The following is a 24,528-nucleotide window of genomic DNA, read 5'->3' as shown; positions in this document are numbered from 1 at the left end:
TGCCACATGCACGTGCTAATATGGACGAACCGCCAAACTTTCCAATAGCCTCTTGCCACGTGACAATTTGATCCAATCAGAACAATTTAACACAAATTATGAGCAAAACGACAAACGGTCGTCTCTAACGTACGCCACTTCTGCCTATACTGTCCCCACTAACGTACGCCTCATGGAGTAGTTTCCATTTTATCATTGATGTAATGACTAACACATTTTTTAGTAATTATCTGTTTCTGTATGTTGGGATGGTTTGCTTTTGATTGTATTTGGAAGTGAGGAGATGACGTATTTTTCATAAGGGTATGTGGCAGTTTGGTAGAACATTGTTGGGTTAGAAGTGCAATGAAGATGGGTGTTGATATAATCCAATCAATGTAGTTCTTCTCTAGTGGAAAATTATGTAAGGCTATGGTGACCATGGTTTTGGACAACAAATAGTTTGTAGCCAGCCAAGACAAAATTTTGAGTATGAGGACTATGTAGTTAGCAGATGCTTTGGTTTCTGGTTCCATTTCATGCCACCTATAGCATTTAGTTTGACAGTTTGAACTTTGAACACTAGTTATCTGTGTTGGGAAATATCACAATACCCACGCACAACAACCACACACAAAATAACAAGCTCAAATCAAGAATAAGAAAACACAAATATATTTGGTTCAGCCCAACTCAAAATAGTCTACTCCAAACCTAATCCACTATTAAATAAATCTTTACAATTGTGAGACTTTTAGAATGAGAAAAGTCTCCTAAAACTCCTTACTCAAAACTTAACTCAAAACCCAATTACACCCTTTAATAGCCTACTCACTTAGCTATTCTCTTGATGTCTAACTCTCTGGGGTTACTAAACTAAAACCAAAACATCTTATTTATAAGGGTGGAACCCTTTATACTTTTACTAAACTTTCGATGTGGGATACAAGACAAACTCAAACTCACTTAACTTTCGATATGAGATTATGAGATTCAAGGCAAATCCCAACAAATCCTCCCTTGACTTGAATCTCCAAACACTTCAACAGTATCTGCAAAGCTAACACACTTACCTTTCTTTTTTTCTTTCATCACAGGCATCTCAGCAACTGAGCCTCCATCAAACATGTACAAGTGATTGACCCTATTCTCTTGTAGAATCACACTATAATTCTTATACACTTTCAACCAATCATTACTACCATAAAATATGTACCCTCGAGAAGCTAACTCACCTAAAGCAATCAAATTGTAGTGACAATTTGGTACATATCTTACATGACGAAGTGTCCTAATAACACCATTGTGAGATCTAAGGTGAACATTCTCAATGCCTTGAATCTGCACCTTTTCTTTGTTAGCAACCACAATATCCCCATACTTTTCATTTTCATTCAACTCCATAAAGCAGCTCCTATCATTACAAACATGAACTGTAGCAGTTGAATCTAAAACCCAACCTTTATCACTTTTTAAAGTCAGGATCTCATCCACACAAGTTGTCAAAACAACATCATCATTATCAAACATGACAGCAGCAATATCACTCTTTTTTTCATCTTATTTCTTCTCATCATTTGTCCTTTTGAAAGCAGTCATATCCCTTCTCAGCTTCCTGCAGCGCACTTAGATATGTCCCTTCTCACCACAATAATAATATTCTACATCACTGTAATCTCTGTCTCTTGACTTAGATCTCTATCTTGATCCATCAATCCTCTTTTGAGTCCTCCCTCGATCAAAACCCTCTACAGCTAGTGTACTCTCCCCAGGTGATGAGTTCTGAGCTCCCATAAACCTTTCATTCTCACGCAACAGGACAGTCACATCATTTAACTTCAAAATAGACCTGCCCACCAACACAGTCTGAACTAAAGGCCTATAAGACTTGGGCAAAGATGACAGCAAAATTAAAGCCTTCTCTTCATCTTTTAACTCAGCAACAGAAATCGCTAGCAATTGAGAAACCAATCTATTAAACTCATGCAGGTGATTATGAAGACTCATACCTTCTTTCATCTTCAGATAATACAGATCCATCTTCAAACATAATATATTAGTCAACGACTTCGAAGCATAAATACCTTCAAGCTTATCCCACAAACTCTTCGGAGTACTCTCAGTCAACACACTGTACTTTACTTCTGGAGCCAACGTTAATCTAATAGTACTAACAGCCTTCTTCTGAATCCTATTCTAATTAGCATCAGACATTCTCTCAGGCTTACTACTCTCTAATGTCTGATCCAACCCTTGTTGTACTAACAGATCTTGAATCGTACTTTGTCATAACATAAAATTACTCTTTCCATCAAATAACAGAATCTCAAACTTAGGCATAGACATACCAGACATACCTTCTTCAGACATCTTCAAACACTGCTTCACGATCTCTTGAACCCACGAACCTTAAACCTCGAATCTAATTTTATTTAAAATTTTCTATTTAAATTAAATTTAAGTAAGATTAAATTTAAGTAAGTTAGAATTATATATTTATAATTGTTCTTGAAGTCGAAAACGTTCCATTTGTTCCTGAATAGCATCTTTCAAAAGCGTTTCCGCTTCCTCAGTGAATGTCTTGGACCCACGAACCTTAAACCTCGAACCTCGCTCTGATACCACTTGTTGGGAAATACCACAATACCCACGCGCAACAACCACACACAAAATAACAAGCTCAAATCAAGAATAAGAAAACACAAATATATTTGGTTCAGCCCAACTCAAAATGACCTACTCCAAACCTAATCCACTATCAAATAAATCTTTACAATTGTGAGACTTTTAGAATGAGAAAAGTCTCCTAAAACTCTTTACTCAAAACTTAACTCAAAACCCAATTACACCCTTTAATAGCCTACTCACTTAGCTATTCTCTTGATGTCTAACTCTCTGGGGTTACTAAATTAAAACCAAAACATCTTATTTATAAGGGTGGAACCCTTTATACATTTACTAAACTTTCGATGTAGGATACAAGACAAACTCAAACTCACTTAACTTTCGATATGAGATTTTGAGATTCAAGACAAATCCCAACAATCTGTTACTGGAACTGGATCTTCCCAATCTAACAAGTAAAGTTCAACAGATGCAAAGGCGTCTTTAAAGTTTCTCTCCTCTTGTGATGGTTTTTAAGTAGCATCATAGTTCTGAGTTTACTCTCTCCCTTTCATTTGATGCATTTCATTACTTAAACAATTAAAGTAGTGAACTTTTTTTTTTTTGTTTTAAAAGTATGGATTAGAGTCACTAAAAAAAAAAGTGTGGATTAGAGTACATGCAGGGTGACTTGTTTTCAATGCTTTGTGCATCCCTAAAGCTCTTGATTGGAACATATAGTGGAATTTTCGTGTAATAATATTTGCTATTCGTAGATTGTTGTCTTTTTGACACATTGCTGTTTAATCCTGAATGCAGAATCATGCCAGGGGTCGGTAAGATGCAGTCTTTGCTGTTTCAACTCATATTGATGTCTTTTGTTTTCTTGAACTCTGTGAACAATGTGAATGCTGGTATCACAAGTACCTTCATTCGGAAGGAGTGGCCATCAGTAGACATCCCTCTTGATAATGAAGTATTTGCAGTTCCCACAGGACCTAATGCACCACAACAAGTAAGATTTTTCATTTTATTGTCTTCATATATTTCTACTAGATAAAGTTTATCGAAATATGTATTCGTTAGTCCTATTTGTGTTCTCAATGATTATTAGCTGAGTTTGTGTAAGAATTATATTATGCCAAAAAAAAATCTAAAAAAAAGGACTGAAGATTATTTTCTCATTTCTTCTTTTTATCTTGCTACTTACAGCATTAAATATGCCATACTCTCCTATGTTCTGAGGCATTTCATTTGCTGACTGCAATCTTTCTAGGTATCAAGTAGTTTTCTGGTTACCCTCTATTCTGAGAAAACTAGGGGACCACCATTCAAGAACAAATTTTATCTGTGGAACATGCAAGGCTTGATTACTAAATCTATGCATTATATCTGTCAAAGTGTGTTGCTCACTGAAAATGGCTCAATAAATTTGTGCTCATGAAGCATGCTTTCCAATTACACAGGGCATCTTACCATCCATCTATTGTCATGCTGGCTTCTATTCCAATCCCTTTGCCCACCTATTTCTAACATACATGTTATTTCAACTGTAGGTGCATATAACGCAAGGGAACTATGATGGAAACGCTGTAATTATCTCATGGGTCACAGCTGATGAACCAGGGTCCGGCAAAGTACAATATGGCACATCAGAGAAAAAATATGAATTTACTGCAGAGGGGAAAATGACAAACTACACCTTTTGCAATTACAATTCTGGCTATATTCATCATGTTCTTGTTGATGGCCTTGAGGTAATAATCATTATTACAGAAGTAATACTTTCACGAATGGCTTAACTTCTTCAAGATGGAAAGAAGTTCTTAGTTGCCAGTTTTTTATTAGAAGAAGCTTATTCTACAACTAGTGTGCCCTTAGTATTTATGGGTTTTTTATATAGAAGAATTAATTCTTTTAGGCCTTCCATCACTCAAACTTACAAGAATGGACTTTAAGTTCAGTTTGGATTTGAACTTATAGTTGGTGTTGTCAACTGAACTGAGATAGGAAGAAATTGGTTGCTTAATCATTTATTTATTTATTTATTGTTCTCAGTATGATCCCAAGTACTATTACAAGATTGGGAGTGGTGATTCTGCACGAGAGTTTTGGTTTCAGACTCCTCCAATGATTGGTCCAGATGTTTCTTACAAATTTGGAATAATTGGTGAGTGTTTTCCTCTGTAATCCAAAGCAATGTTGGAATGTTTTCTGTCACTTGAATCAAGCTGTTCTGATGCTAGATATTGGCTATTTATACATATGTCCACAAATGAAAATGGATAAGAAGATAGAGATTATGTAAATTCATGCATAAACCGCATCAAGCTCATATGAAAAATTTTATTCCTTTAGTTTATTAGAATCCATTAATTTTTCTTTGAAAAAAAAAAAAGGTGTTCAACTCTGTATGAACTCTTATCACTGCTTGCAAACCTGCTTCTTTTTGATAACCCATTGGCTATCAAAATCGTTGTTTATGCTATACTGGTGACAAGTAAAATGTTGGTATTTTATTGAAGATAACACAAACTTTATTTTTTATGCTGGTAAAAATGTAAAAATGTACATTTTAAGACATGAGAAAATTGAAGTCAGCTACATGAAGTCTAAAATCCCAACTAGTTGGATCAGTTGCACAATCATGTTTACCATTTAATCAAGTTCATCTGCTTAATCAACCATATTTTCATATATTAACATGCAGATTTTTCTAGTCTCTCTCACATCCTTTGCAGAAAATTTAACTCAATTCACATTAATCAGATCAGACTCATGTCGTACTTTCTTGATGCCATGTCTTTTGATGAACTCATATTGATGTGCTTCTTCTATACTTTTTCTTTTTCTTAAATTTATGTTGATTGATTTTTTTTAATATGTTGCAGGTGATTTGGGTCAGACATATAATTCATTGTCCACTCTTGAGCATTACATGCAGAGTGGAGCACAGACAGTACTGTTTGTAGGAGATCTTGCTTATGCTAATAGATATCAATATAATGATGTTGGTATACGTTGGGATTCATGGGGCCGCTTTGTTGAGAGAAGTACTGCATATCAGCCTTGGATCTGGTCTGCTGGGAATCATGAAATAGAATACATGCCTTACATGGTAAAGCATTGAACAAGCATTACTATTACATTATTGCTAAAAATCATACGTTACTTTCTGGTGCTATGAACTTTGCCAAACTATGATTTTTAGCAATGCATTAGAATCATTCTTTGCGCTATATTTATAGTTTGGCAATAATGTTCTCTCACTCTTTGCGCTAGAACATTAGAATCATTCTTGTTTGGTGCTTAACTTTCAAAATTCTGAAAAATGTGCAGAATGAAGTTATTCCTTTTAAATCCTATCTCCATCGGTATCCTACACCTCATTTGGCTTGTAAAAGCAGCAGCCCTATGTGGTATGCTATTAGACGTGCATCTGCTCACATTATTGTGCTATCCAGCTACTCTCCATTTGGTACTTTTTCTTCTTCTGTTCAACTGTTTATGTTCATCCTAATTAGCTATTGAGCATCGTGCAATTTCTGGTCCTCTTCTCAAAATTAATTATCAGTCCAAGAGGGCAGAGATTGCATTTTTCTTGTCTTTTTATATCTTAAATCAAACTTGATTTAACCTTTTCGTAATAGTGAAATACACACCTCAGTTGATACGGTTCAGTGAAGAATTAAAGAGGGTTGACAGGGAGAAGACCCCTTGGCTCATCGTCCTTATGCATGTTCCACTCTACAACAGTAACGAAGCACATTTCATGGAGGGTGAAAGTGTGAGAGCAGTCTTTGAAGAATGGTTCATCCATTGCAAAGTTGATGTAATCTTTGCTGGTCATGTCCATGCTTATGAAAGATCTGTATGGTTCTTTCGTAATAATTTCACTTTCCATTTTTCCTTCTTAGCATTGCCTTTATTTTGCATTAACCAACTCATTCAGGGTAATTCTTTTTAAATGATTAATTTGATTTTTATCTGAAGAATGGCTTATATGTTTTTTCCTCTGAACTTTCAGAATCGAATCTCAAATGTAAGGTACAATGTATCAAGTGGTGAACGTTACCCCGTACCAGACAAATCAGCTCCCATTTACATCATTGTTGGAGATGGTGGAAATCAAGAAGGTCTAGCAGAAAGGTTAGTTAGATGATATATTTGACATTTTCTGCCTGCATAAAGCAACAATAATAATAACATCAATGACATTCCTCATCGTTTTTAGCAAATGTTTTTGGGTTGCATAGATTTAGAGATCCCCAACCAGAGTATTCTGCATTCCGAGAAGCCAGTTATGGCCATTCGACACTGGAGATCAGAAACAGGACACATGCATTCTACCAGTGGAACCGCAATGATGATGGGAAAAAAGTGGCAATTGACTCATTTGTATTACACAATCAGTTCTGGTGAGTACAATTAACCATTTCTTGCTCTAGTTAGCCATTGATGCACCTTCCAAGTTTTATGCTATTTGATCTGTCAACCTCATTTAGTTACGTGAAGCACCTTTTAAACCAACTGCTTAGCTGCACTTACGAAGTGTCACTAAAATCTGACAACATAGATGCACCAGAAAAAGAAAATGATGGTATATAGGTAATATTCACTGAAAGCAATTTGGCAATTTGAGATGCAGATCTGTGATTGAATTCAAAAGATGAGGTTGGACTGACTTGTTTTCATGCAGGTCAAATAATCTGAGACGAAGAAAACTGAAGAAGCATCACTGGAGGAGTGTGCTTGGACGGACTGCTTCTTTTTGAGAAGATGATGTTTCCATCATGCATTTCATCTCTGGTATGCTAATGCTTGATGGAGTTTCAGTTAAGGAGATGAAAATGATGGTTAGCGAAGATGAAAATTTCGTACTGGAGATGCATGAAGCTCCTCTTGCAGTGATTTTTTCTTCTAATTCATGCTTTGAAAATAAAATCTTGAAATGGTTAATAATGTAAAAGCTGTAGTAAAATCTCTAGAATTATCACTGCTAGAGCTGGCTCTTCCTTTATTAATGTCTGAATCAATAATATTGACAAGTTCGTTAATTGATCTATGGCACCCCATGAGCTATACACGACGGATTTCGAAGACATCCAATAAAGATTCGTCGTAAAATAGTTGTAAAACAAGGGCCAAACGGCCTAACTTTGTGGATTTCCTAAAGATTTGTTTCATAGAATTCAGAGAAAATGATACTAACCAACAGTAATACCAAAAGAAAGCTTTACCTTGATAAAAAAAAATGAGTGACAGGACCCTGCTCTGCGTGCTAAAATGAAATTGGAAATTCCATTTCTCATGTAAACCATGCTGTTTGTTCTGAATGGTATAGTATCCCAAAACTCCAACTTTACACAAAGCCTAGAGCTGCTGAAAAATATTTATGTACGCAGTTTTAAGTATTAGCTCCTACAAGTACATACCCAGGGTATCGGGACTGACTACTGAGGGTAGAACACCCTCTCAGAGCTGTGATATAGACGATACTGAACATGGTCAACCCAGGAATTGGAATAATCTGGCTTTGGAATCGACTTGAGTCGCAAACTCAGATTTGCATAACTGGTTCTCTCATATTAGAACTCCGAACCTGTCTTCGGATCACTTAGGAGTCACGGAAAATTGGCTGTGGCATCCACTTAAGTTGCAGATTCAATTTTCCGGATTTAGCTCCCTCTATCTGGAGGCAATCTTTGTATTCCCCTTCCAAAATAACCCTAGTCAATGTCAAAATGCATCTCCCCATGTAGTCCTGCAAGATAGAAAAACAAAAACTACGTTAGCATTATTACTCGTAAAATTTAAAATGGAAGCCTTGATCCGCACACCGAATGTTTATAATCACCCCCAACCACTTCAGCCAAGCCCTAGATCGCAAAGCATTCAATGTCAAGAAATAATCAAGTAATTTCATTTTTTAAAGTTGAAAGAAAAAGGAAGGAAAAGAGGAACTCCCTTTTAGTTGGAACTATCATAGAAACCAGAAATCAAATATATAATCTCATAACCACCAACAAAGAGTTGAAAATGCAACCTAGCATCCAAGGGGCCCCAGGAGATGGATCCCCACACCCCAACCTTCAAATGGATGTAACTGATGGAAGTAGCTTAAAACTTACTAGTACTACACTGCATAATTTCGAAACCAAACAGAATTTATATGACCAGTAAAGAACAATTTAACAGTAATAGCAAATAATTTACCTTCCCAAAAGTGTCATGGTCCCAGACTTCAAGGATTAGCATATCATGTAATCCATCCTCGACAACAAAGTCAAATGTTTGATTCCAAACTGGATTCAAGCTTTCATTCACAACCTGACAAAGAAAATAACTTTAAGGACCAAAGATTCTTTATGCGCCCATTTCTGAAGGATAGAAAACAAAAGATCCTTACAAGAGTCCAGGATCGTTCACTAAAACGCCCAATTAGCTATAATACTATGCAGAGCAAAAGGATAAGAACAAAAAGGAAAGTACACGAAAAGGCAAGCTTTGTGAGGACTGACGAAACCATAACTAATTGAATCCTTTAAACATTAAAAAATAACAAAGATGCAGGCAGTGGCCAAGCCTCCACTTGGTAGATGCTTTCGTTTTTTGTTTTTACTGCAAAAAGAAAGAAAAAAAGAAAAGAAAAAAAATAAAATAAAATGAATAGAAAATCAAAGACAAATGGCAAAAAGTAAAAAGCAAAAGCATCTATCAATTGGAGGCAGGCTAATTGTTAGCCACATCTCGCATACTCCATGGTTTCAAGTCCCCCCACTTCATGCCCCAACTTAACCACGAAACAAATAAATAAATATAGAAGGATAACAACTCCAGCTTGGCTTACCCTAGTTTTGTTTTTTGCTCCTGATTTCTTCATTGTGAGCACAACATAGGGATCAGCCTTTCCCATTAAATCAACAACAGGCAAATCTTCAGCAGATATCACAGTCACAGACAGTACTCCTCTAATAATAACCTCCTTTTTCTTCTGTGTAAATGCTTTTTCATTTTCAATATCATCAGTTCCATTTGCTCCACTTTTAAGAACCCTCTCCAAGGAGGTCATTGAAAAGTTAGGCGAAAAGGGGTTTGTAAAACCATTCTCCATGCCAAAGGGACAGTACAAGAGCTCCAAGTGCACCTAAAACCCAACATAACCATTTCAAGCAAGACATCAATATCATCATTTCATACAAATACAAAATTTCTTGGAACGACAAACAATCTAAGAAAAATAATATAAAAAATTTATAACTTAAAGAGTGAGTGAATGAGTGAGTGCATGCACTTGGGGCCAAAAGTTGCTTGGCATAATCTGGTTTGGAAGTCTCTCTCCCTAAGCACAGGTCCATTGCTTGGCTTGTTGTGTTTGGATAGGTTAAGTACTCTTTTTCGTTGTATGAGTTGAGGCCCTAGTCTTTATAAAACTACATGCTATTTCTATGATGAGGAGGACGAAACCAGAGACATATATTCTTGAACCACATCTTTCTAAAGAAGATTGGAGGAATATTCTGGAGAAGATTCTTATTGTAAGGCAGATTGGTAACAGGCTGGTTGAGTTTGGTTGAATCCTTGCTCATTCCAAGGGTAAGACTTTTAAGGCTATCTTGCTGATAGGGGCTTTGACTGCTTACCTACTACATCTGGAGAGACTGGAACTTCAGGAAATTCAGATGTAACTCCCATAATACTTGCAATCTATTATAGATGATATATAAAATCTAGGCTGAATGACACTGTTAACATAGTTGATTCCCCCACCAATAGAATTCCGTATGATAAGTGGGGCATTGATGTTGGGAAAGTTAATTTTTCTCTGGATTGGTATCTTTGTACTTTTGTAGCAGGTTTCTCCTGCTTTCAAGGATAATACAATGCTCATTACCCAAAAAAGAGAATCATGAGAGAGAGAGAGAGAGTAAATATTGACATTCAAACAAGTAAGCTATGCCACAACAGACAGATAAAATACCAAAGAAAATGTTTGTTAAAAGTTAAAATTATCCTTCTATCAACCATCCAAAAAGTAATGAGCAAATGTTTGTGTAAATTAGGAGAAACACTTTGATCCTACGCTGCAGGCATTACAATTTGAAAAAATGAAAAGCTACTATAGGAAAGAATTACCCTTGAACAAATTCAATTTAGCTGAAAACACATGCAAGTACACAAATGCATGACTCATTAATCATTATACAACTAGAGGAGGGTTATTAATGTCCTCACCTGCCCCCTGTTCTTAGTATCTCTCTGGATCTCCAAGTCTTTAACCAGATTTAACCAGACATCCTTCACTTTACCAGGTTCAAGTTCCCTTAGATGTACTTGAGCACATCCAATGAGTTCAGATGCCTGAAGCCCCTCATCATCATAAATTTTTACCACCAAGTGCTGAGTTGTTGCATCCTCAATAACAAATTCATAATGCTCATTCCAAATAGGATTCAAATCATTGTTCTGGGGAAAATACACAAACATTTCTTCTAAACCGCTGGAAAATTATTTAAATAATTTCTCTTTCCTTAGGAAAGAACAAAGAGGAAGCATGGAGGGGAGAGACAACTTACAATTATTTTACTTCTTTTTGTTTTGTCAGGTAAAGGGCGTACATATAATGAAGCATAGGGATCTGATTTTCCAATAATATCTTTGTTTGTTAAGTCCCGTGCCTGGACAAGCTTCACCTCTAGTATTCCAACAGGCTTTAACTCCAAATCACTGAAAATAGAAAGGCATTTATTTGACCATCAGCCCTGCCACTCCTTAGGTGTTGAGAGAGAGAGAGAGAGAGAATGATGCCACCTCCTAAATAACTTAACTAATTCACAGGCACTCACATCCTATCTTAGGATACACACAGTATTTATATTCAAAAGAAAATACATTTATATTACAAGGTCACCTCTGCTAACTACAATTTCAAATAAAATTTAGCAGGTCCTTCATATACTTAGATGGCTACTACATTCTTTGCTTCAGATTCTATATTGCCCTGTAGGCAGCAACAAGGCTTTCTGTACGTTGCCCATATGTTGGCCTAATGTCCCTAGTTCTTTCTTCTTTTCTACATTGAACTAGATTATTATCTATTAAAATAACGAAAAAGTCATACCTATAGTCACCAGGCAAAATAGGAATAATTTTTCTGACTGGCCACATGATAGAATCTTCAATAGCATCCCTTATTGTGCTCTGTATCAGAAACAATACAATAATATGTTAATCTCATTGACATATGAATAATACCTTCCATCTCACAGAGTTGAACAATGAAAACTTAGTACAGTGTATCACCATATGAATCATGGACACCAATATCAGAGACCAATTACTAACTTATATGCAAGGTATAGCATATCTAATCATTTAGGAGAAGTTGTCCATAATATTTTTAGATTAACTTCACCATTAATCATCCATGTGAAACCTAAAGCTCACACACTGTTACAAACCTAGCATGATGTTTCAACTTTAAAACTTACTAGTTAAAACCAATTCAAGTGCCAAATCCTAAGACAAGAAATCCACTCTGGAGTCTGGACAGCCTATTTGTTATCCTTAACTAGGCAAATAATTTACTTTAAGAATAAATGCCAATGTCATGAACAACTTGCATTCAGTAGGCAGGGTTTATCAAAGTCCAAAATTCTATAAGCTGGATACAATTCTGTGCTCTGATTTTGTATAATACAGGAACCAATTTAACCAATGCAACAAATTTAGTTCTAACTCATAGACGTTATAAACGAACAATCGATCCAAAATGATGTTTGTAAACTAATCTAGCTGATTCCCCAAGAAATTGAGCCAAAAACTTTCCCCAGGACCACCACATGATAACCATATGCATCAGTTTGCATGAAGGACAACACATGTAAAAGACAGAGCCAAACAAACCAAAGTTCTTATCTTCATTTTTCAGGGTCATCACGAAGAGAAACTTTGACAGTAACAACAGCAATAAAATCATCACTACTAACAAAATCCTTGAGTTTACAACGGATTGGTTATCATGGTGGAAAATTCTCAAAAATTGTCCACTTGTTGGACGAAAACAAGTTACACCATAACATGGCAAGCAGCAAGTGCCACTAGTAACATAATCCCTAAACGCACAAAGGGTAGGTTATAATAGTGGCAAATTCTCAAAAATTACCCAATCCTTAGATGATGCAATTTACTCCATACCATGCCAGTCAGCAAGCACTACTGACATGATGGAATGCCCAATAGAACAAATATTTGATATTTTGATGGGTCCATGCATGGAGACCTGATGATCATGGGACTAAGATTCCTTTCCTGTGTCAGAGACCGTCCTCCAATGTACCAACAGATTAAGAACTGAGCAGTGAGGATTAAATTGCTTTCTCCTGCCCAGCTTTCACCATTTTTGGGTTTTTTTTTTTTGCTGTAATAAGTTCAGCGGATGCATCAATAAATTGACCAAATCCCAGCATAAGGGAGCTTTGGCCTAAATCTTAGCACAATTATAATCTTTCAGGAGTCATCCTTGTATCAAGGTGTGCCATATTTTTTACAATGTCCAGAAATTTTGCAAAACTAAACCCCTAGGATACACTATTATGTTTGAGCATATGAAAACTAAAAGTGAAAATTCAAACTGAAAATTAAAATTCTCCAAAAGCAAAAAGCTTCTGTTTGCAGCTACATTAATGCAAAATTAAGACCATAAGAATAATTGGCAAAGTTGATTGATACAGCAGAAAATTCATGTAGTGAAGGGGTAAGGTAATCCAGTGTCAAAGTCACACAAACCTCAATAGCATCAGAAAGTCCAGGAATAGTTGATATGTCACCACCAATGACTTTCAGGGTGAAATCCAACTTCTTCTGCAAGCCACAAGATGCACATGTACTTAGTTATATCAATTACATACCTATGCATAGTGCCAGTATGCAGTGAATGTGCGATGAATCTGACCATGCAAGGGCAAAATATTACACATTCAGTAGCCTAGTTAATGGATCAAAGTTAGCTCCACTTGGACATCATGAATATTATCCTCAATTGAAGCTACAGTATATATCAGTTTTTACAGAGATTTTATACACAGCAACCATGTGATTCCTATTTAGCAATCAAATCAAGCACCAAAAAAAAGACACCGGAAACAAGAGTGAAATTTGTCAATTACTTGTGTTCTAAGGGGAGCAAAAAAATTAGCACCTGCTTATATCTGAGTGAGTACAACTGAATTGCTCAGTCTTATGACCTTAGTTAATCACTTCAATAAATAGCAAACCAAAAAGAAATTCGTCCTAGCATCGAATTCCTTTCTGTTTCTTTGGGTAGCAAAATATTTGCATTCATGTAAATATTATATAAATCGTCAAATACCTCCCAGATACACTAAATCCAACATATATAAGTAAAGTAGCATCTCAATCACCTTTCTTTCTGTCTACAATTAAAGCTCTTTCTCCATGGGTAAGCATGTGTGCTCAACATACATTAACTTGTACTATCAGAAACAACTAACAAACCTTTTTTCTCAGAGAAAAACAAACAGCTCCAAAGCAAGGAAACTCATTCACTAGCGGCTTAAATATCAACCTGAAAACTCCAGTGAATCCAATATCTTTCACCTAAGTCAAAGGAAAAAGGAATTAAACATCAACAGCTGTCATTCTGGAGGAAAAGTTTAACAACTTGAGACATGATGCTGTTATATAACATTAAATCCATTGCCAAAGAAAAGTAAGGCCACAATAAAAAGGAATAAAATTGGTTTATGATATCCGTGCTGTTACAAGCATAGTTGCTTATGCAATGTCAAAAGGGAGAAGGGGGTGGAACAGTCCCAAATAACAAAATATTACTATGAAATAGAAATCTAGGAAGGTAAGTTAGCATTAATTGATCTACTATCTATAAACCTTTTGCATGAAGCTTTTGAGAAATCCATACATTACAATTTACAAATGTCTACTAGACCTTAGGCATATTAAAAGATCCCTGAAAACATCATATGCTTGGTCTTCATTCTTTCAGAGATCAAAGTCCTTGATGACTACCCGACAAATGCTCAAGCACTCCTTAGTTTCAGAACCACTACTCAATAAAATTATACTTTATATCACATTCAACAAAACTGCAGCAAGGAGATAAGGCAAATATTTTATGACCCTCCAATAGGATTAACAATGGAAAAGCAGAAATTTGAAAACAGAGTACATAGAACAATTTTCTAAAAATAAGGATCAATAATATTATAGCTCTATATTCTAGAAGCAACAATACATAACCTAAACAGGGCATTTTAAGGGAATCCAAGCGAGCAATGATAGTAAACAAAAAACCAAATGCAGACAATACCTGCACAGGTAGTGATACACCAAGATAAGTCTTGATATCAAGTATTATACTTGAATTTGCATCCCACTGCATTTCCATCTCCATTGTAACACTATCAGCTCCATCTTCAACAATACTTACTCCTAAAGCATGACATCACTTCATAACATTATTAAAATTCTATAGACCCAACCAATTTTTAGAATCTTTCATTCAAAAACTCACCCATAGAAGCATCATTTTGAAAGCAATTCCCCACTACCCCCCCCCCCCCCCCCCCAAAAAAAAAAGAAAAAACTCGTTTTGTTTGCACCCAATATGGATACATTAGGCTCCATTTAGTTATTGTTATTTTTTTGTGCTTCCAGAAGAAAAAGAACAAAAGTGTGTTTGGATTAATTCAAAAAAAAAAAAGGGCAGCCTGTATTTATGAAGATTAAAAAATTAAACTTCTTAAATAACAAAAATGGCTAAAATACTAAAAAAACCCTACACTATTTCACTCTTCTTAAATAAGCCTCTATACTTTTATTGTGTCCAAATAAACCCTAATACTTTGATTTGTGTCCAAATAAACCCTTATTTCAAATGAAAAAATGATTTATTTTAAGGGTTTATTTAGGAAAAAATTAAAAGTTTAAAGGGTTATTTGGATACAAATTAAAGGTTAAGAGCTTATTTGGGTTCAAATTAAAAATTAAAGGCTTATTTGAAAGCAATAAAAGTATAAGTACTTATTTAAGTAAAGTTATAAAGTTAAAGAGCTTTATTCCCCTATACAAAATATTTTATTTCCCTGTACTTATGTAAAACAATTATGTTTGAATTGATGTTTTATTTTAGTGATATGCTAGAATTAATGGCCATCCATTTACTTCAAATGGCAAAAACGAATAGCATTGAGAAAGTCCATAAACAATTCAAAACCAAACATAAATAAATAACGGTAACCCAATGAGAAAATAAGAATCAAAATTTGAGAATAATTTCCATAAACTAACCAGTAAACTGTGGTGCAACAGTGCCAAGAGTAAACTTGGAAAACTTTAAAGAAGCCAATATGATCGGCCTATATTGCTCAAGCACCGGCTCCACCGAAGTCCTTATTAGTTCAGATGCTGCCTATGACACCAAATTTAAACAATTAAAAAAAAATGGTCAATATCTTTTTTCCACTCTGTTTCATTCGTTAAACAAAGCTTTACCTCATTCACATAAGGCCAGATCTTCGTAAGGTGTTGATTAAGCCACGTCAACTTCTGGCGCTGCGAGAAGACCACCCAAGAAGGGTAAAATTGTGGCGGCAAGATCTTTCTAGAATCTTCCACCGTCATTCTTGCAAAAGCAGCCACCGTCGTTGCCTGTAACACAAAAAAAAAAAAAGGAAATTAAAAAAAATAGAAAGGAAATACAATAAAATTCGAAAAAGAAGAAGAAAGAACTAACGAGTTCATTCCGACGCTTCGATCGAGAGTTCTCCGATCGAACAAAGAGAACGATAATACCGAGGCCGACGACAAGCCCAATTACGAGTCCGGCAACGAAACCCATTTTCAAGATTGGAATTTGAGAACGAAAGCACACTTTTTTTTATTTTTTATTTTTTATTTTGTTTCTTCTGAAAGCTCAATGATGGTGAAACTTTTAAAAAGGTCAAAGATTAAAAAAAAAATGCTTTTGAAGATTTAGCGGAGGGTTAAGTGGCAAAAGCGTGAAATTAAGTAAAGAAACAGAAGATTAAGACACTTAATAAGATTTTAGGGGGCGGAGAAATCGCGGCAGGAGATGCAAGAAAGTGAGTGAAAGGTCGTTGCCGACATAAAAGGCAATCCTTTTGGTTGTGAAGTGATTTGGCTTATTAGAGTATGTTTACCGATCAGATTGCGACACGTCGCGTTTAGATTTTGCATCGGGGCTCCCCCAGGTTGGTTTTTCGCACGTAGCGATTTTCATTCGCTTCTCACTTCTACAAATTTTACTATTGTCTATTGGGCTTGGGCTTGTTGAGCTTGATTTGAACAGCTTATATAAAAAGGCCTTGAGTTGAGTTGCAACATAGCTGCCTCTCGGTCTAATTTGTGTGAATCTACTCAAGGGCCAGGCTTAGGGTTTTGTTTTAAAACCTTGAGGCCCAAGTTTTTAGACAAGCCCAATAGGCTGCTAGCTGGACACCAAGGAGAGCAATAGCAATGTCAATAGGGCTTCCCCAGTTAGATTAATAAATTACTAACGCCTTTCCATGATAGCTTTCAAAAAAACCTTTTTTCTTGAGGGGTTAGCCAGATACAGCAATGTTTTTCAGCATTTAGCTGCAAACTGAGGTGCATGCTTTTATTCTCATCTACGAGACATATGTTGTAAAAGCTGGAGCACCGGCTACACTTGCCCAAATGACTTCTTCATCTTGGGGATAACAGTTAAGCAACATTTTTCGACATGTCATGCAAATATTATTGCATGATGATTCTGGTGAATATCTGTATTTTTGGGGAGCTGTGATTGACATTGTTTGTCATATTGTGATGAAGCCAATTACAAATGAAAGGTCAGTCTCCAAATCTAGGCGAGTGAATTGGATCAGTGAAATAAAATGAAATAATATATAATTGAAGTGAATATCCTCTTCATATTTACTTTTGATGCTTTGCCAGAATGACACTGTCTGAGACTTGAAGCAAGAGAACGAGGCAAACAGCATCATAGCTTTTGGTTTAGACCAATTTTTGTTTTTACAGGAAGCTTGAAAAGAGGGGGAAAAAACAAAAGAAAAGTGAACAACAGCAAGAAGCAGCAACGAAATACACAAAAAGAAAACAAAAAAAGAACAATGAAGGATAGAGGATACTACTATTAAACCTCTTGCGTTACCCTCGCCTTGAGTTCTTGAGGTAATCAGCCCTTATTGCCCATAACTGTTCTGCCACAGATTTCATTTCTGGTCGATCATTTCTTATCGGTGCTGCACATTGAAATGCCAAAGCAAATATCTTCACTAGTATCTCTGCATCTACAACTTCTTCCATCATACGATCCACCAACTCCACTGCATGTCCTTCATTATACTTATGGAATGCCTGTACATTAAAACCATAAATTCAGAGGTTGTAAAATAGGAAGCAAACAAGAAGCTATTAGTTTCCAAGACTGAATAACTTGGGTCTTGGGTAACTTGAAGCAAGCTTCACTACCTAGCTTCTTTAGCCATGTCAATCCAACTCTTCATAATTTTTTTTTCTAGTGTACCCTCGTTTTAGACACACAAAACTTCAAAATAAATAGACACAAACCCACATCCACCACTCAAAAGTCCAGTAACATGATCCTTATTAGCATCAATGTTAGGTGATTGTAACTTTGCTGCTGCACTTCAGCAGTTGCACTATCTATTGATTAATGGTGGTGACTTGTAAAATTAACATTAAAGAATGAGGCTGTGAGTTTATCCATCCTACCATCATAGGTTGAAGTCTGGACTTGGTTCTTGAACTCAACTAGACTTCCCTGTATCTATGAACACTAAAGAGTAGTCCTCATAAGTCATATCCTTGGTCCATATCTCCATGTAGTAGAACCATGGAGAGTTAAGGCCGTCAACATAATTGCTCAACAGACTCTGCTATAGCTTTACATCTAATTCATTAAGAGAATATGAAAATCCTAACAAAAATAAATTATTTGGCCAAAAATATATATATATTCATAAATTAGATGAGATTGCCTGTATTTCTGAAGCTATTCCTTGTGTTTTTACCAAAATAAACACAAAAGCCATGATGTAAAAACCTTAACAAGTGAATGAAGGGAAAGCTTACCCATCTGAGTGTCACGCGCTCGTCAACTGGTCTCCTTACCTCCACAGGACGGCGGCCAGTCAGAATTTCTATGAGTAAAATCCCGAACGAGTACACATCACTCTTGGTTGTGAGTTGATAGGTTTTCATGTACTCAGGATCAAGGTAACCAACTGTTCCTTTCACTTTAGTTGAAATATGTGTTTGGTCCGAGTCCAATGGTCCAAGTCTTGCAAATCCAAAATCAGCCACTTTAGCTCTCAAGCTTTCTGTCAGAAGAATGTTGGATGACTTCACGTCTCGATGAATAATTTGCTTCTCTGATTCATGAGAAAATGAAAATTATGCATTATTTATTTACTTTTTGATATGAAAAGGCACAGGCTGAAAGTGCTTAGAAACAAACAGAGTAAAGCCATAGATAGCTGAAATTAGTCAAAGGGATAGACCGGGTGTGATTTGGCCTAAACTGAAATGTGAAACACTGACAATAATAGAGTGTGTTTTACTGGAGCCGTGGTTTGGGCCAAAAACCAAGCTAATTCAGTGAGTTTTTTCTCACCTGCATAGAGATGGAGATATGTAAGGCCATGAGCAACGTCAATGGCAATTTCAAGACGCTGATTGAAATCCAGGATTTTGCCACGCCGACCTGCCACAAATAGCAGCAACATATTATTTTTAAGCCTCTAACAATATTGTTGACCATATACTTTGGCAGTTATTATGGTTATGAAAACTTACCGTCCAAATGCTCTCTCAGAGTACCATTTGGTACATATTCTGTAATAATAAGCCGTTCATTTCCTTTATCGACATAACCAAGTAACTTCACAAGGTTCCTATGATCGATCTTGGCTAGAAGTTCAACTTCACAGCTGAACTCAGTTTGCAGATTCTCAAAATGTTCCTAGACAATATTCTTATGTCAACCAAATAGCATACCCAGAGAATAAGATGATTTAAACCTTAAATCATAAAACAAGCACTAAAAACAAGAACTTAAAGTTTTAAGCCAGTTCCAAGTCTTTTACCAATAAAGCCAACATAAAGCCTTAAGCCTAGAGGATAACCATGCCAATATCTGAGAATCATTTTAAAAATAATATAAAAAAAAGAAAGAAAATTTCAACCATGTTACAAGCTATACCCCTAGAATAACTTTAGGGCTTAGGCAAAATTTACCCTCTTTGGTATTCATCAGTCATTAGCCCCAATCGACATGTTTACTGCCTACTAAGTAATCAAGATGGCAGTTCCTTTATACCTAAGTGGTATTCCTTAAGTATGCTGAATCTTATAAGATGCGTTTAGCATACGGAACCAGAGAAGTGAGATGCCTCTAGAATTCAAAGCTTTAGGCTTCATTTGGTTAATACTTTTGGTTTTCTGCGATTTGCATTTTGTTTTCTACTCATTTTTTATATTTTGCTTTTTGCTTTATATTCATTTTTTGAACAAAAAAAAAAATGCAAATTCCAAAAGCATCAATCAAACTAAGCCTGACTGAATTTCGTCTTCAACAAAGAATTCTAGTTTTAGACCAGGGAAAAATACAGCAAGCCACAGAAATTGTTGCAAACTTTTACAGAGTATATTTGGATTGCAAGGATGGTGTTCTTGTAGGTCACTGTTATCTTCCCTAGAAAGTATTAGGTGATGATGAAACCCCGATGCTTCTGTAAGTCTGTTTTAAGCTAGTGTATTAAATAATGCATGTTAAAAGAGAGTCAGTCACTGGACTCTGATTCTAAATATATTTCTCCCCTTCTGCTTCTTATATGTGGCAGTATTTTCAGGAACACATGCAATAGGAGAATCCTCTGATCTCTAATATGCAGATATTTAACTTCTGTTAATGATCTAAAAATTATGTCTTGTAAGTTCGGTGATTCAGAGAAATGATTTACTCGTTTATTCCATGTTGAACATAAATTTTACTTCTAAAACAGAAAACAAGTTTCAAAATTACTCTACTAGTGGGGAAAATATTGCAGAAATAGTATCTCCAAGGTCATATTTACTTACCTTCTTTGCTCGTTTAATGGCAACCACCTGGCCAGAATCTAGCTGGGCCTTGTAGACAGTTCCAAACCCTCCTTCACCTATCTGTAGTGCTGATGAGAAATTACGGGTAGCTCTGGCGACCTGTGTCATATTGAGATGCACTGGCTCCATTCTACTGAGGTTTGGAGACATCGCGAATCTCGAAGGACTAGGTGGTACCCTTAGTGGGCTGGCTGGAACCTTTTCAGAAGTAGAATGAATACTCATTTCCAAAGAGGAAGCTGAATCCACTGCAACAACAGAATCATCTATTTATAACTAGAAACAAAAATAAAATGGGCAAATTATGCTGCATTAATAGAAAAACTAAACTGACAAAGATGTGATAGCAAAGAGGAAATACACAATTGCTATGTTGTTTATAAACTGAAAGAGTAAACTTGAGAACCAAGTTATTATTATTGACCACTCATTTGAACCTTTCATCTACTTGTTGAATCTTATTCACAGCAAAACCTTGTTCAGAACTTCTCTAATTTTGATAAATGCCAAAATTAACGGATACAACATAGGTAAGTTAAGACTTACTTGAATTTGGATCCCTTGCAAGAACAGTGTGAGCAGTTGCTCTCCTTTTCCGATAAAGGCAGGGGCAGATAAAAACGCAAAATGTCAAAAAAGTTCCAGCTGCCGCTATCCCTACTTTGGTTGAGGCCGAATATCTTTTATTATTCTTCCCCTTTGGATTATGATCAGGTTTATCATCATCTTTCTTTGGCTCCTGCAATAATTTTCTTCCTCCTACGGACAAGTCAGCAGCCAAAACCATAATGAATTGATAAAGGTTTCAAAGAAATTTACTCCTGTCATGCACTAAACTTCATAACTAAAAAACTAGATAAAATCCTTTAAATTAGAAATCTGAAACATGTGTTACAGTGCATACCTGATGAAAGGTCCAAACCACAGTAATCAGTTCCAATATAGCCTTCAAACACACAATGATCCGCATAGTGCAACTGTAGGGCCTTACAGAACAAAACTTTATCTACTAGATTGCCGTTCAAATAAAACAACTCATGACCATACAAATTTGAATAGGCTATGTGCTCCGTGCCACAAACTTTCGACTTTACTTCGAGCTCAGAGGCAAAGAATCTTGATAATTGCACAAACAGCAGTAGACTAAATATATAAGCAGCCATTCTCGATGAATTAAGCACTCAACTCCCATAAAAAACTAAATTATAAATGAAGCATCGCTTATTCTGCTAGTTGCTTCCAACTAATGACAAAAGAGTGAAACATGCAAAATCAAGTCCGGAAACCTTAATTAACTTCAATCAATGTTGCCCATACTCAATACAGCAAACCAATGATGCAACGCAACCAAAGATAAACGCCCAATAAACTTGAATCAACGGAGTCAATTGGTCTCAAACAAATCTAGTATTCAACAATCACAGCGAAATATAAACTCAGACGGAATTTGTCTTTTAAGTCCAACTTAACAAAATTAACCAAAGAATGCGTATATCCAGGCAATAAAGGAGAAAAAGTCAAGAGACTTTCTAATTGCTGAATTTTCTTTCTTCAAGGCCAGTTCAAAGTTTGACCAAAGCCTTCACGGTTGAGCTGACTGAATCAACATGATTCATGAAACCCTGATATACTATAGAGCAGACCCCTTCATTTAAAGCCTTCCAACAGTATTTTAAACTGTTAATTCCAACATCTAGCAACCCTGCAAAATTCAATCAAAGCTCTAAACTTTGTGACCAAGTACACTTTTAACTGACAACATATATATATATATATAACACAGTTGGCACAGTATTAAGAGAGAAATATAAAGCCTTCAGAACCCCAGAAAACCACAACCGATAAAATGGATTCCAAGGACCCAATTCACCAAATCATGAAATGAAACAAACCCAGACAGCAAAAACATCTAAAAACCTGAAAAGAATCGAACAACAACAAAAAGAACTTGACAGAAACCCAAACCTGAAAAGTGACCGAGGGAGGCTAGTTAAGGGTGAAGCGAAAACAAAGGTGGTCGTTGTTGTTATTGTTGTTATAGTTGCAGCTGTTTTAGCGTGTGAAATATCAAGGAAAGAGCTGACCGGCCTTTTGTTTGAAAGAAGAAAGAAGATCCGACGTGGGCTTTTGACGTAACGAATGACCGTCTACAAAAAAATAAATAAATAAATCAAGTTACTAGTTGGACAACGTTGACCCTTTATATTTCCGCCATTGCCTGTTTACCTTGATGCCTTCCCCTCAGGGTCATTTAGGTCATTTGAAGGACCTCTTGATAATGATCAACGTCTTGATTTGAGTGAAACTAAGATAATGATAAAGGGAACAAAGTAGAAAATCTGAGGTGAAAACACATGATAATTGTCTCCTCAAAGCAGGTTCCCTGCATGCAAATGTAAAAACGATACCACGTGATATTGAACAAGTAGCAATTGTTACTATAAAATAAATATAACAAATAAATTAATTTATTATTACTTAGAAACTTATAAATTATAATGAAGATTCTAATTATTATCATTATTTTTATTTTGGTGACAAACACAAATAATGTCATCTGGGATGCTTGTTGGTTTGGACAATCATTTGATGGTGGACGTGGGACAAACTGAACACCAAAAAAAGCATGTTTGGTTTTTTATGGCTTTGAGACAAAAACATGTTTTATTCGTACCACGCCATAGAAACCGCACCGCTCTTTCCAATTTTTTTTTTCCCACAGGTTGACAACTTTGGCCGCCCTTTGTTTTCAATCTTGTATAAATTTTATTTATTGATTAAAAAAATATGAGTCCATTTCTTTGAAAATAACGATACATGCACTGGTATTTTTGTTTTTTAATAATTTCAATTTTTACTAAAAGTGTTGGTCGACCAATCCACACACATTCGACACTTTTCATTTAATTTAAATTTAATATTAAATATTTTAAAATAAAGAATTAAATAAAAATATTTATTTAATATTAAAAATATTACCAAAAACCTTGATCAAACTCATGGACAAATCTAATCTCAATACTCCTACTTTCATCCTAATTAATGCTTCAAAAATCATTTCTAATTGAACTCTTTTTTTTTTTTTTATCTTCACCTAATAAAAAACTAAATTTTGTGAAAAAAAAAATTACTGTTAGCATAAATTTTTTGCACATGTAGTTTAATTTGATCATTTGAGAAAGAAATTAATATATATAAAAATGATTAAATCTTATGTTAGTAATTCGTAAATGAGATTAGCAGAGTGACATGTATTTTTTATGGTGTATTTAAAAAATAAAAAATTAATTAAAAAATGAAACATGTGTCACTACATTAATTTCATTTGTAAAATTAAAAAAAATTAATTGATAGTGTATCAAATAATTTCTCTATTTATATATATATATATATATAACTCGATGAGAATTTTTTTCACTTGCATTCAAATTTTGTTTCGAAAAAAAGTTTAAGGTGAAAAAATATTTTATTTTAAAATTAGTGTTACAATTTTATTTAAAATTTTATATTAAATTTATATCTTGTTTATAGAAAAAATTACTGATAATGAGAATTAAACTTGAATCTTAAAAGACAAATTATCTATATTTAATTAAGTAAAAATTAAAAAAAAAAAATAACGTATACTCATGTCAAATGATAAATATTTCGAAGAAATAATGTGTATATGATAGATTGTGGCCTCTGTATTTAATTGGGCATCATGTAACGTTATTTAGGGTTTATTGGACCAAGTATTATACGCAACTGTCCAAATCTTTCACTGAAAAAAGGTTT

General features: G+C 35.2%; 3 protein-coding genes across 4 annotated transcripts; 1 reads left to right on the top strand and 2 right to left on the bottom strand.

The window, feature by feature from the left end:
* The first annotated feature begins 3,083 nt into the window (after nt 1-3,083).
* On the top strand, nt 3,084-7,666 carry LOC111303300 (bifunctional purple acid phosphatase 26-like). Its single transcript, XM_089742191.1, has 9 exons — nt 3,084-3,598; nt 4,140-4,340; nt 4,642-4,753; nt 5,475-5,701; nt 5,923-6,061; nt 6,234-6,454; nt 6,611-6,732; nt 6,840-7,001; nt 7,283-7,666. The coding sequence occupies exons 1-9, from the start codon at nt 3,407-3,409 to the stop codon at nt 7,356-7,358; spliced, it is 1,452 nt and encodes a 483-aa protein (XP_089598317.1). The 5' UTR covers nt 3,084-3,406; the 3' UTR covers nt 7,359-7,666.
* A 199-nt stretch (nt 7,667-7,865) lies between these two features.
* On the bottom strand, nt 7,866-16,743 carry LOC111303297 (synaptotagmin-5-like). Of its 2 annotated transcripts, XM_022899452.2 has the most exons (12): nt 16,358-16,743; nt 16,117-16,272; nt 15,913-16,033; nt 14,933-15,054; nt 14,101-14,202; nt 13,372-13,446; nt 11,705-11,784; nt 11,160-11,310; nt 10,819-11,049; nt 9,434-9,730; nt 8,800-8,913; nt 7,866-8,347 (listed from the first exon to the last, which is right to left on the bottom strand). In XM_022899452.2, exons 1-12 carry the CDS (start codon nt 16,460-16,462, stop codon nt 8,201-8,203), a joined length of 1,701 nt encoding a protein of 566 aa, XP_022755187.1. In that variant the 5' UTR covers nt 16,463-16,743; the 3' UTR covers nt 7,866-8,200. The 2 variants fall into 2 exon arrangements, with proteins under 2 accessions (XP_022755187.1, XP_022755188.1); XM_022899453.2 differs by lacking the exons at nt 7,866-8,347; nt 8,800-8,913 and adding an exon at nt 9,066-9,204 and having other exon boundaries at nt 16,358-16,738.
* Nucleotides 16,744-17,492: 749 nt separating this feature from the next.
* On the bottom strand, nt 17,493-22,923 carry LOC111303299 (calmodulin-binding receptor-like cytoplasmic kinase 3). The gene is made up of 8 exons (XM_022899454.2): nt 22,717-22,923; nt 21,656-22,453; nt 21,298-21,510; nt 20,731-20,999; nt 19,447-19,612; nt 19,265-19,354; nt 18,724-19,022; nt 17,493-17,985 (listed from the first exon to the last, which is right to left on the bottom strand). Exons 2-8 carry the CDS (start codon nt 21,912-21,914, stop codon nt 17,776-17,778), a joined length of 1,506 nt encoding a protein of 501 aa, XP_022755189.1. The 5' UTR covers nt 21,915-22,453; nt 22,717-22,923; the 3' UTR covers nt 17,493-17,775.
* Nucleotides 22,924-24,528: the final 1,605 nt, after the last annotated feature.

This window comes from Durio zibethinus, chromosome 13 (genome assembly GCF_047325235.1).
Source record: "Durio zibethinus cultivar Kanyao isolate XHJ-2024 chromosome 13, ASM4732523v1, whole genome shotgun sequence".
NCBI classification, from domain to species: Eukaryota; Viridiplantae; Streptophyta; class Magnoliopsida; order Malvales; family Malvaceae; genus Durio; species Durio zibethinus.
Note: the sequence above shows the minus strand (reverse complement) of the source record. Positions and strands in the feature narration are given on the sequence as shown.

Excerpts from the sequence above, each read along its gene's own strand:
- LOC111303300 (XM_089742191.1), top strand. The coding sequence starts at position 3,407 with ATGCCAGGGGTCGGTAAGATGCAGTCTTTGCTGTTTCAACTCATATTG. Across the intron at positions 5,702-5,922 it reads TAGAATACATGCCTTACATG|AATGAAGTTATTCCTTTTAA; the intron begins GTAAAGCATTGA and ends AAAAATGTGCAG. Across the intron at positions 6,062-6,233 it reads ATCCAGCTACTCTCCATTTG|TGAAATACACACCTCAGTTG; the intron begins GTACTTTTTCTT and ends TTTTCGTAATAG.
- LOC111303297 (XM_022899452.2), bottom strand. The coding sequence starts at position 16,462 with ATGGGTTTCGTTGCCGGACTCGTAATTGGGCTTGTCGTCGGCCTCGGT. Across the intron at positions 11,785-13,371 it reads GACTTTCTGATGCTATTGAG|AGCACAATAAGGGATGCTAT; the intron begins GTTTGTGTGACT and ends TTTCTGATACAG. Across the intron at positions 11,050-11,159 it reads CAAAAAGAAGTAAAATAATT|AACAATGATTTGAATCCTAT; the intron begins GTAAGTTGTCTC and ends TATTTTCCCCAG.
- LOC111303299 (XM_022899454.2), bottom strand. The coding sequence starts at position 21,914 with ATGGCTGCTTATATATTTAGTCTACTGCTGTTTGTGCAATTATCAAGA. Across the intron at positions 21,000-21,297 it reads TGCAAGGGATCCAAATTCAA|TGGATTCAGCTTCCTCTTTG; the intron begins GTAAGTCTTAAC and ends CTGTTGTTGCAG. Across the intron at positions 19,355-19,446 it reads TCTGAGAGAGCATTTGGACG|GTCGGCGTGGCAAAATCCTG; the intron begins GTAAGTTTTCAT and ends TATTTGTGGCAG.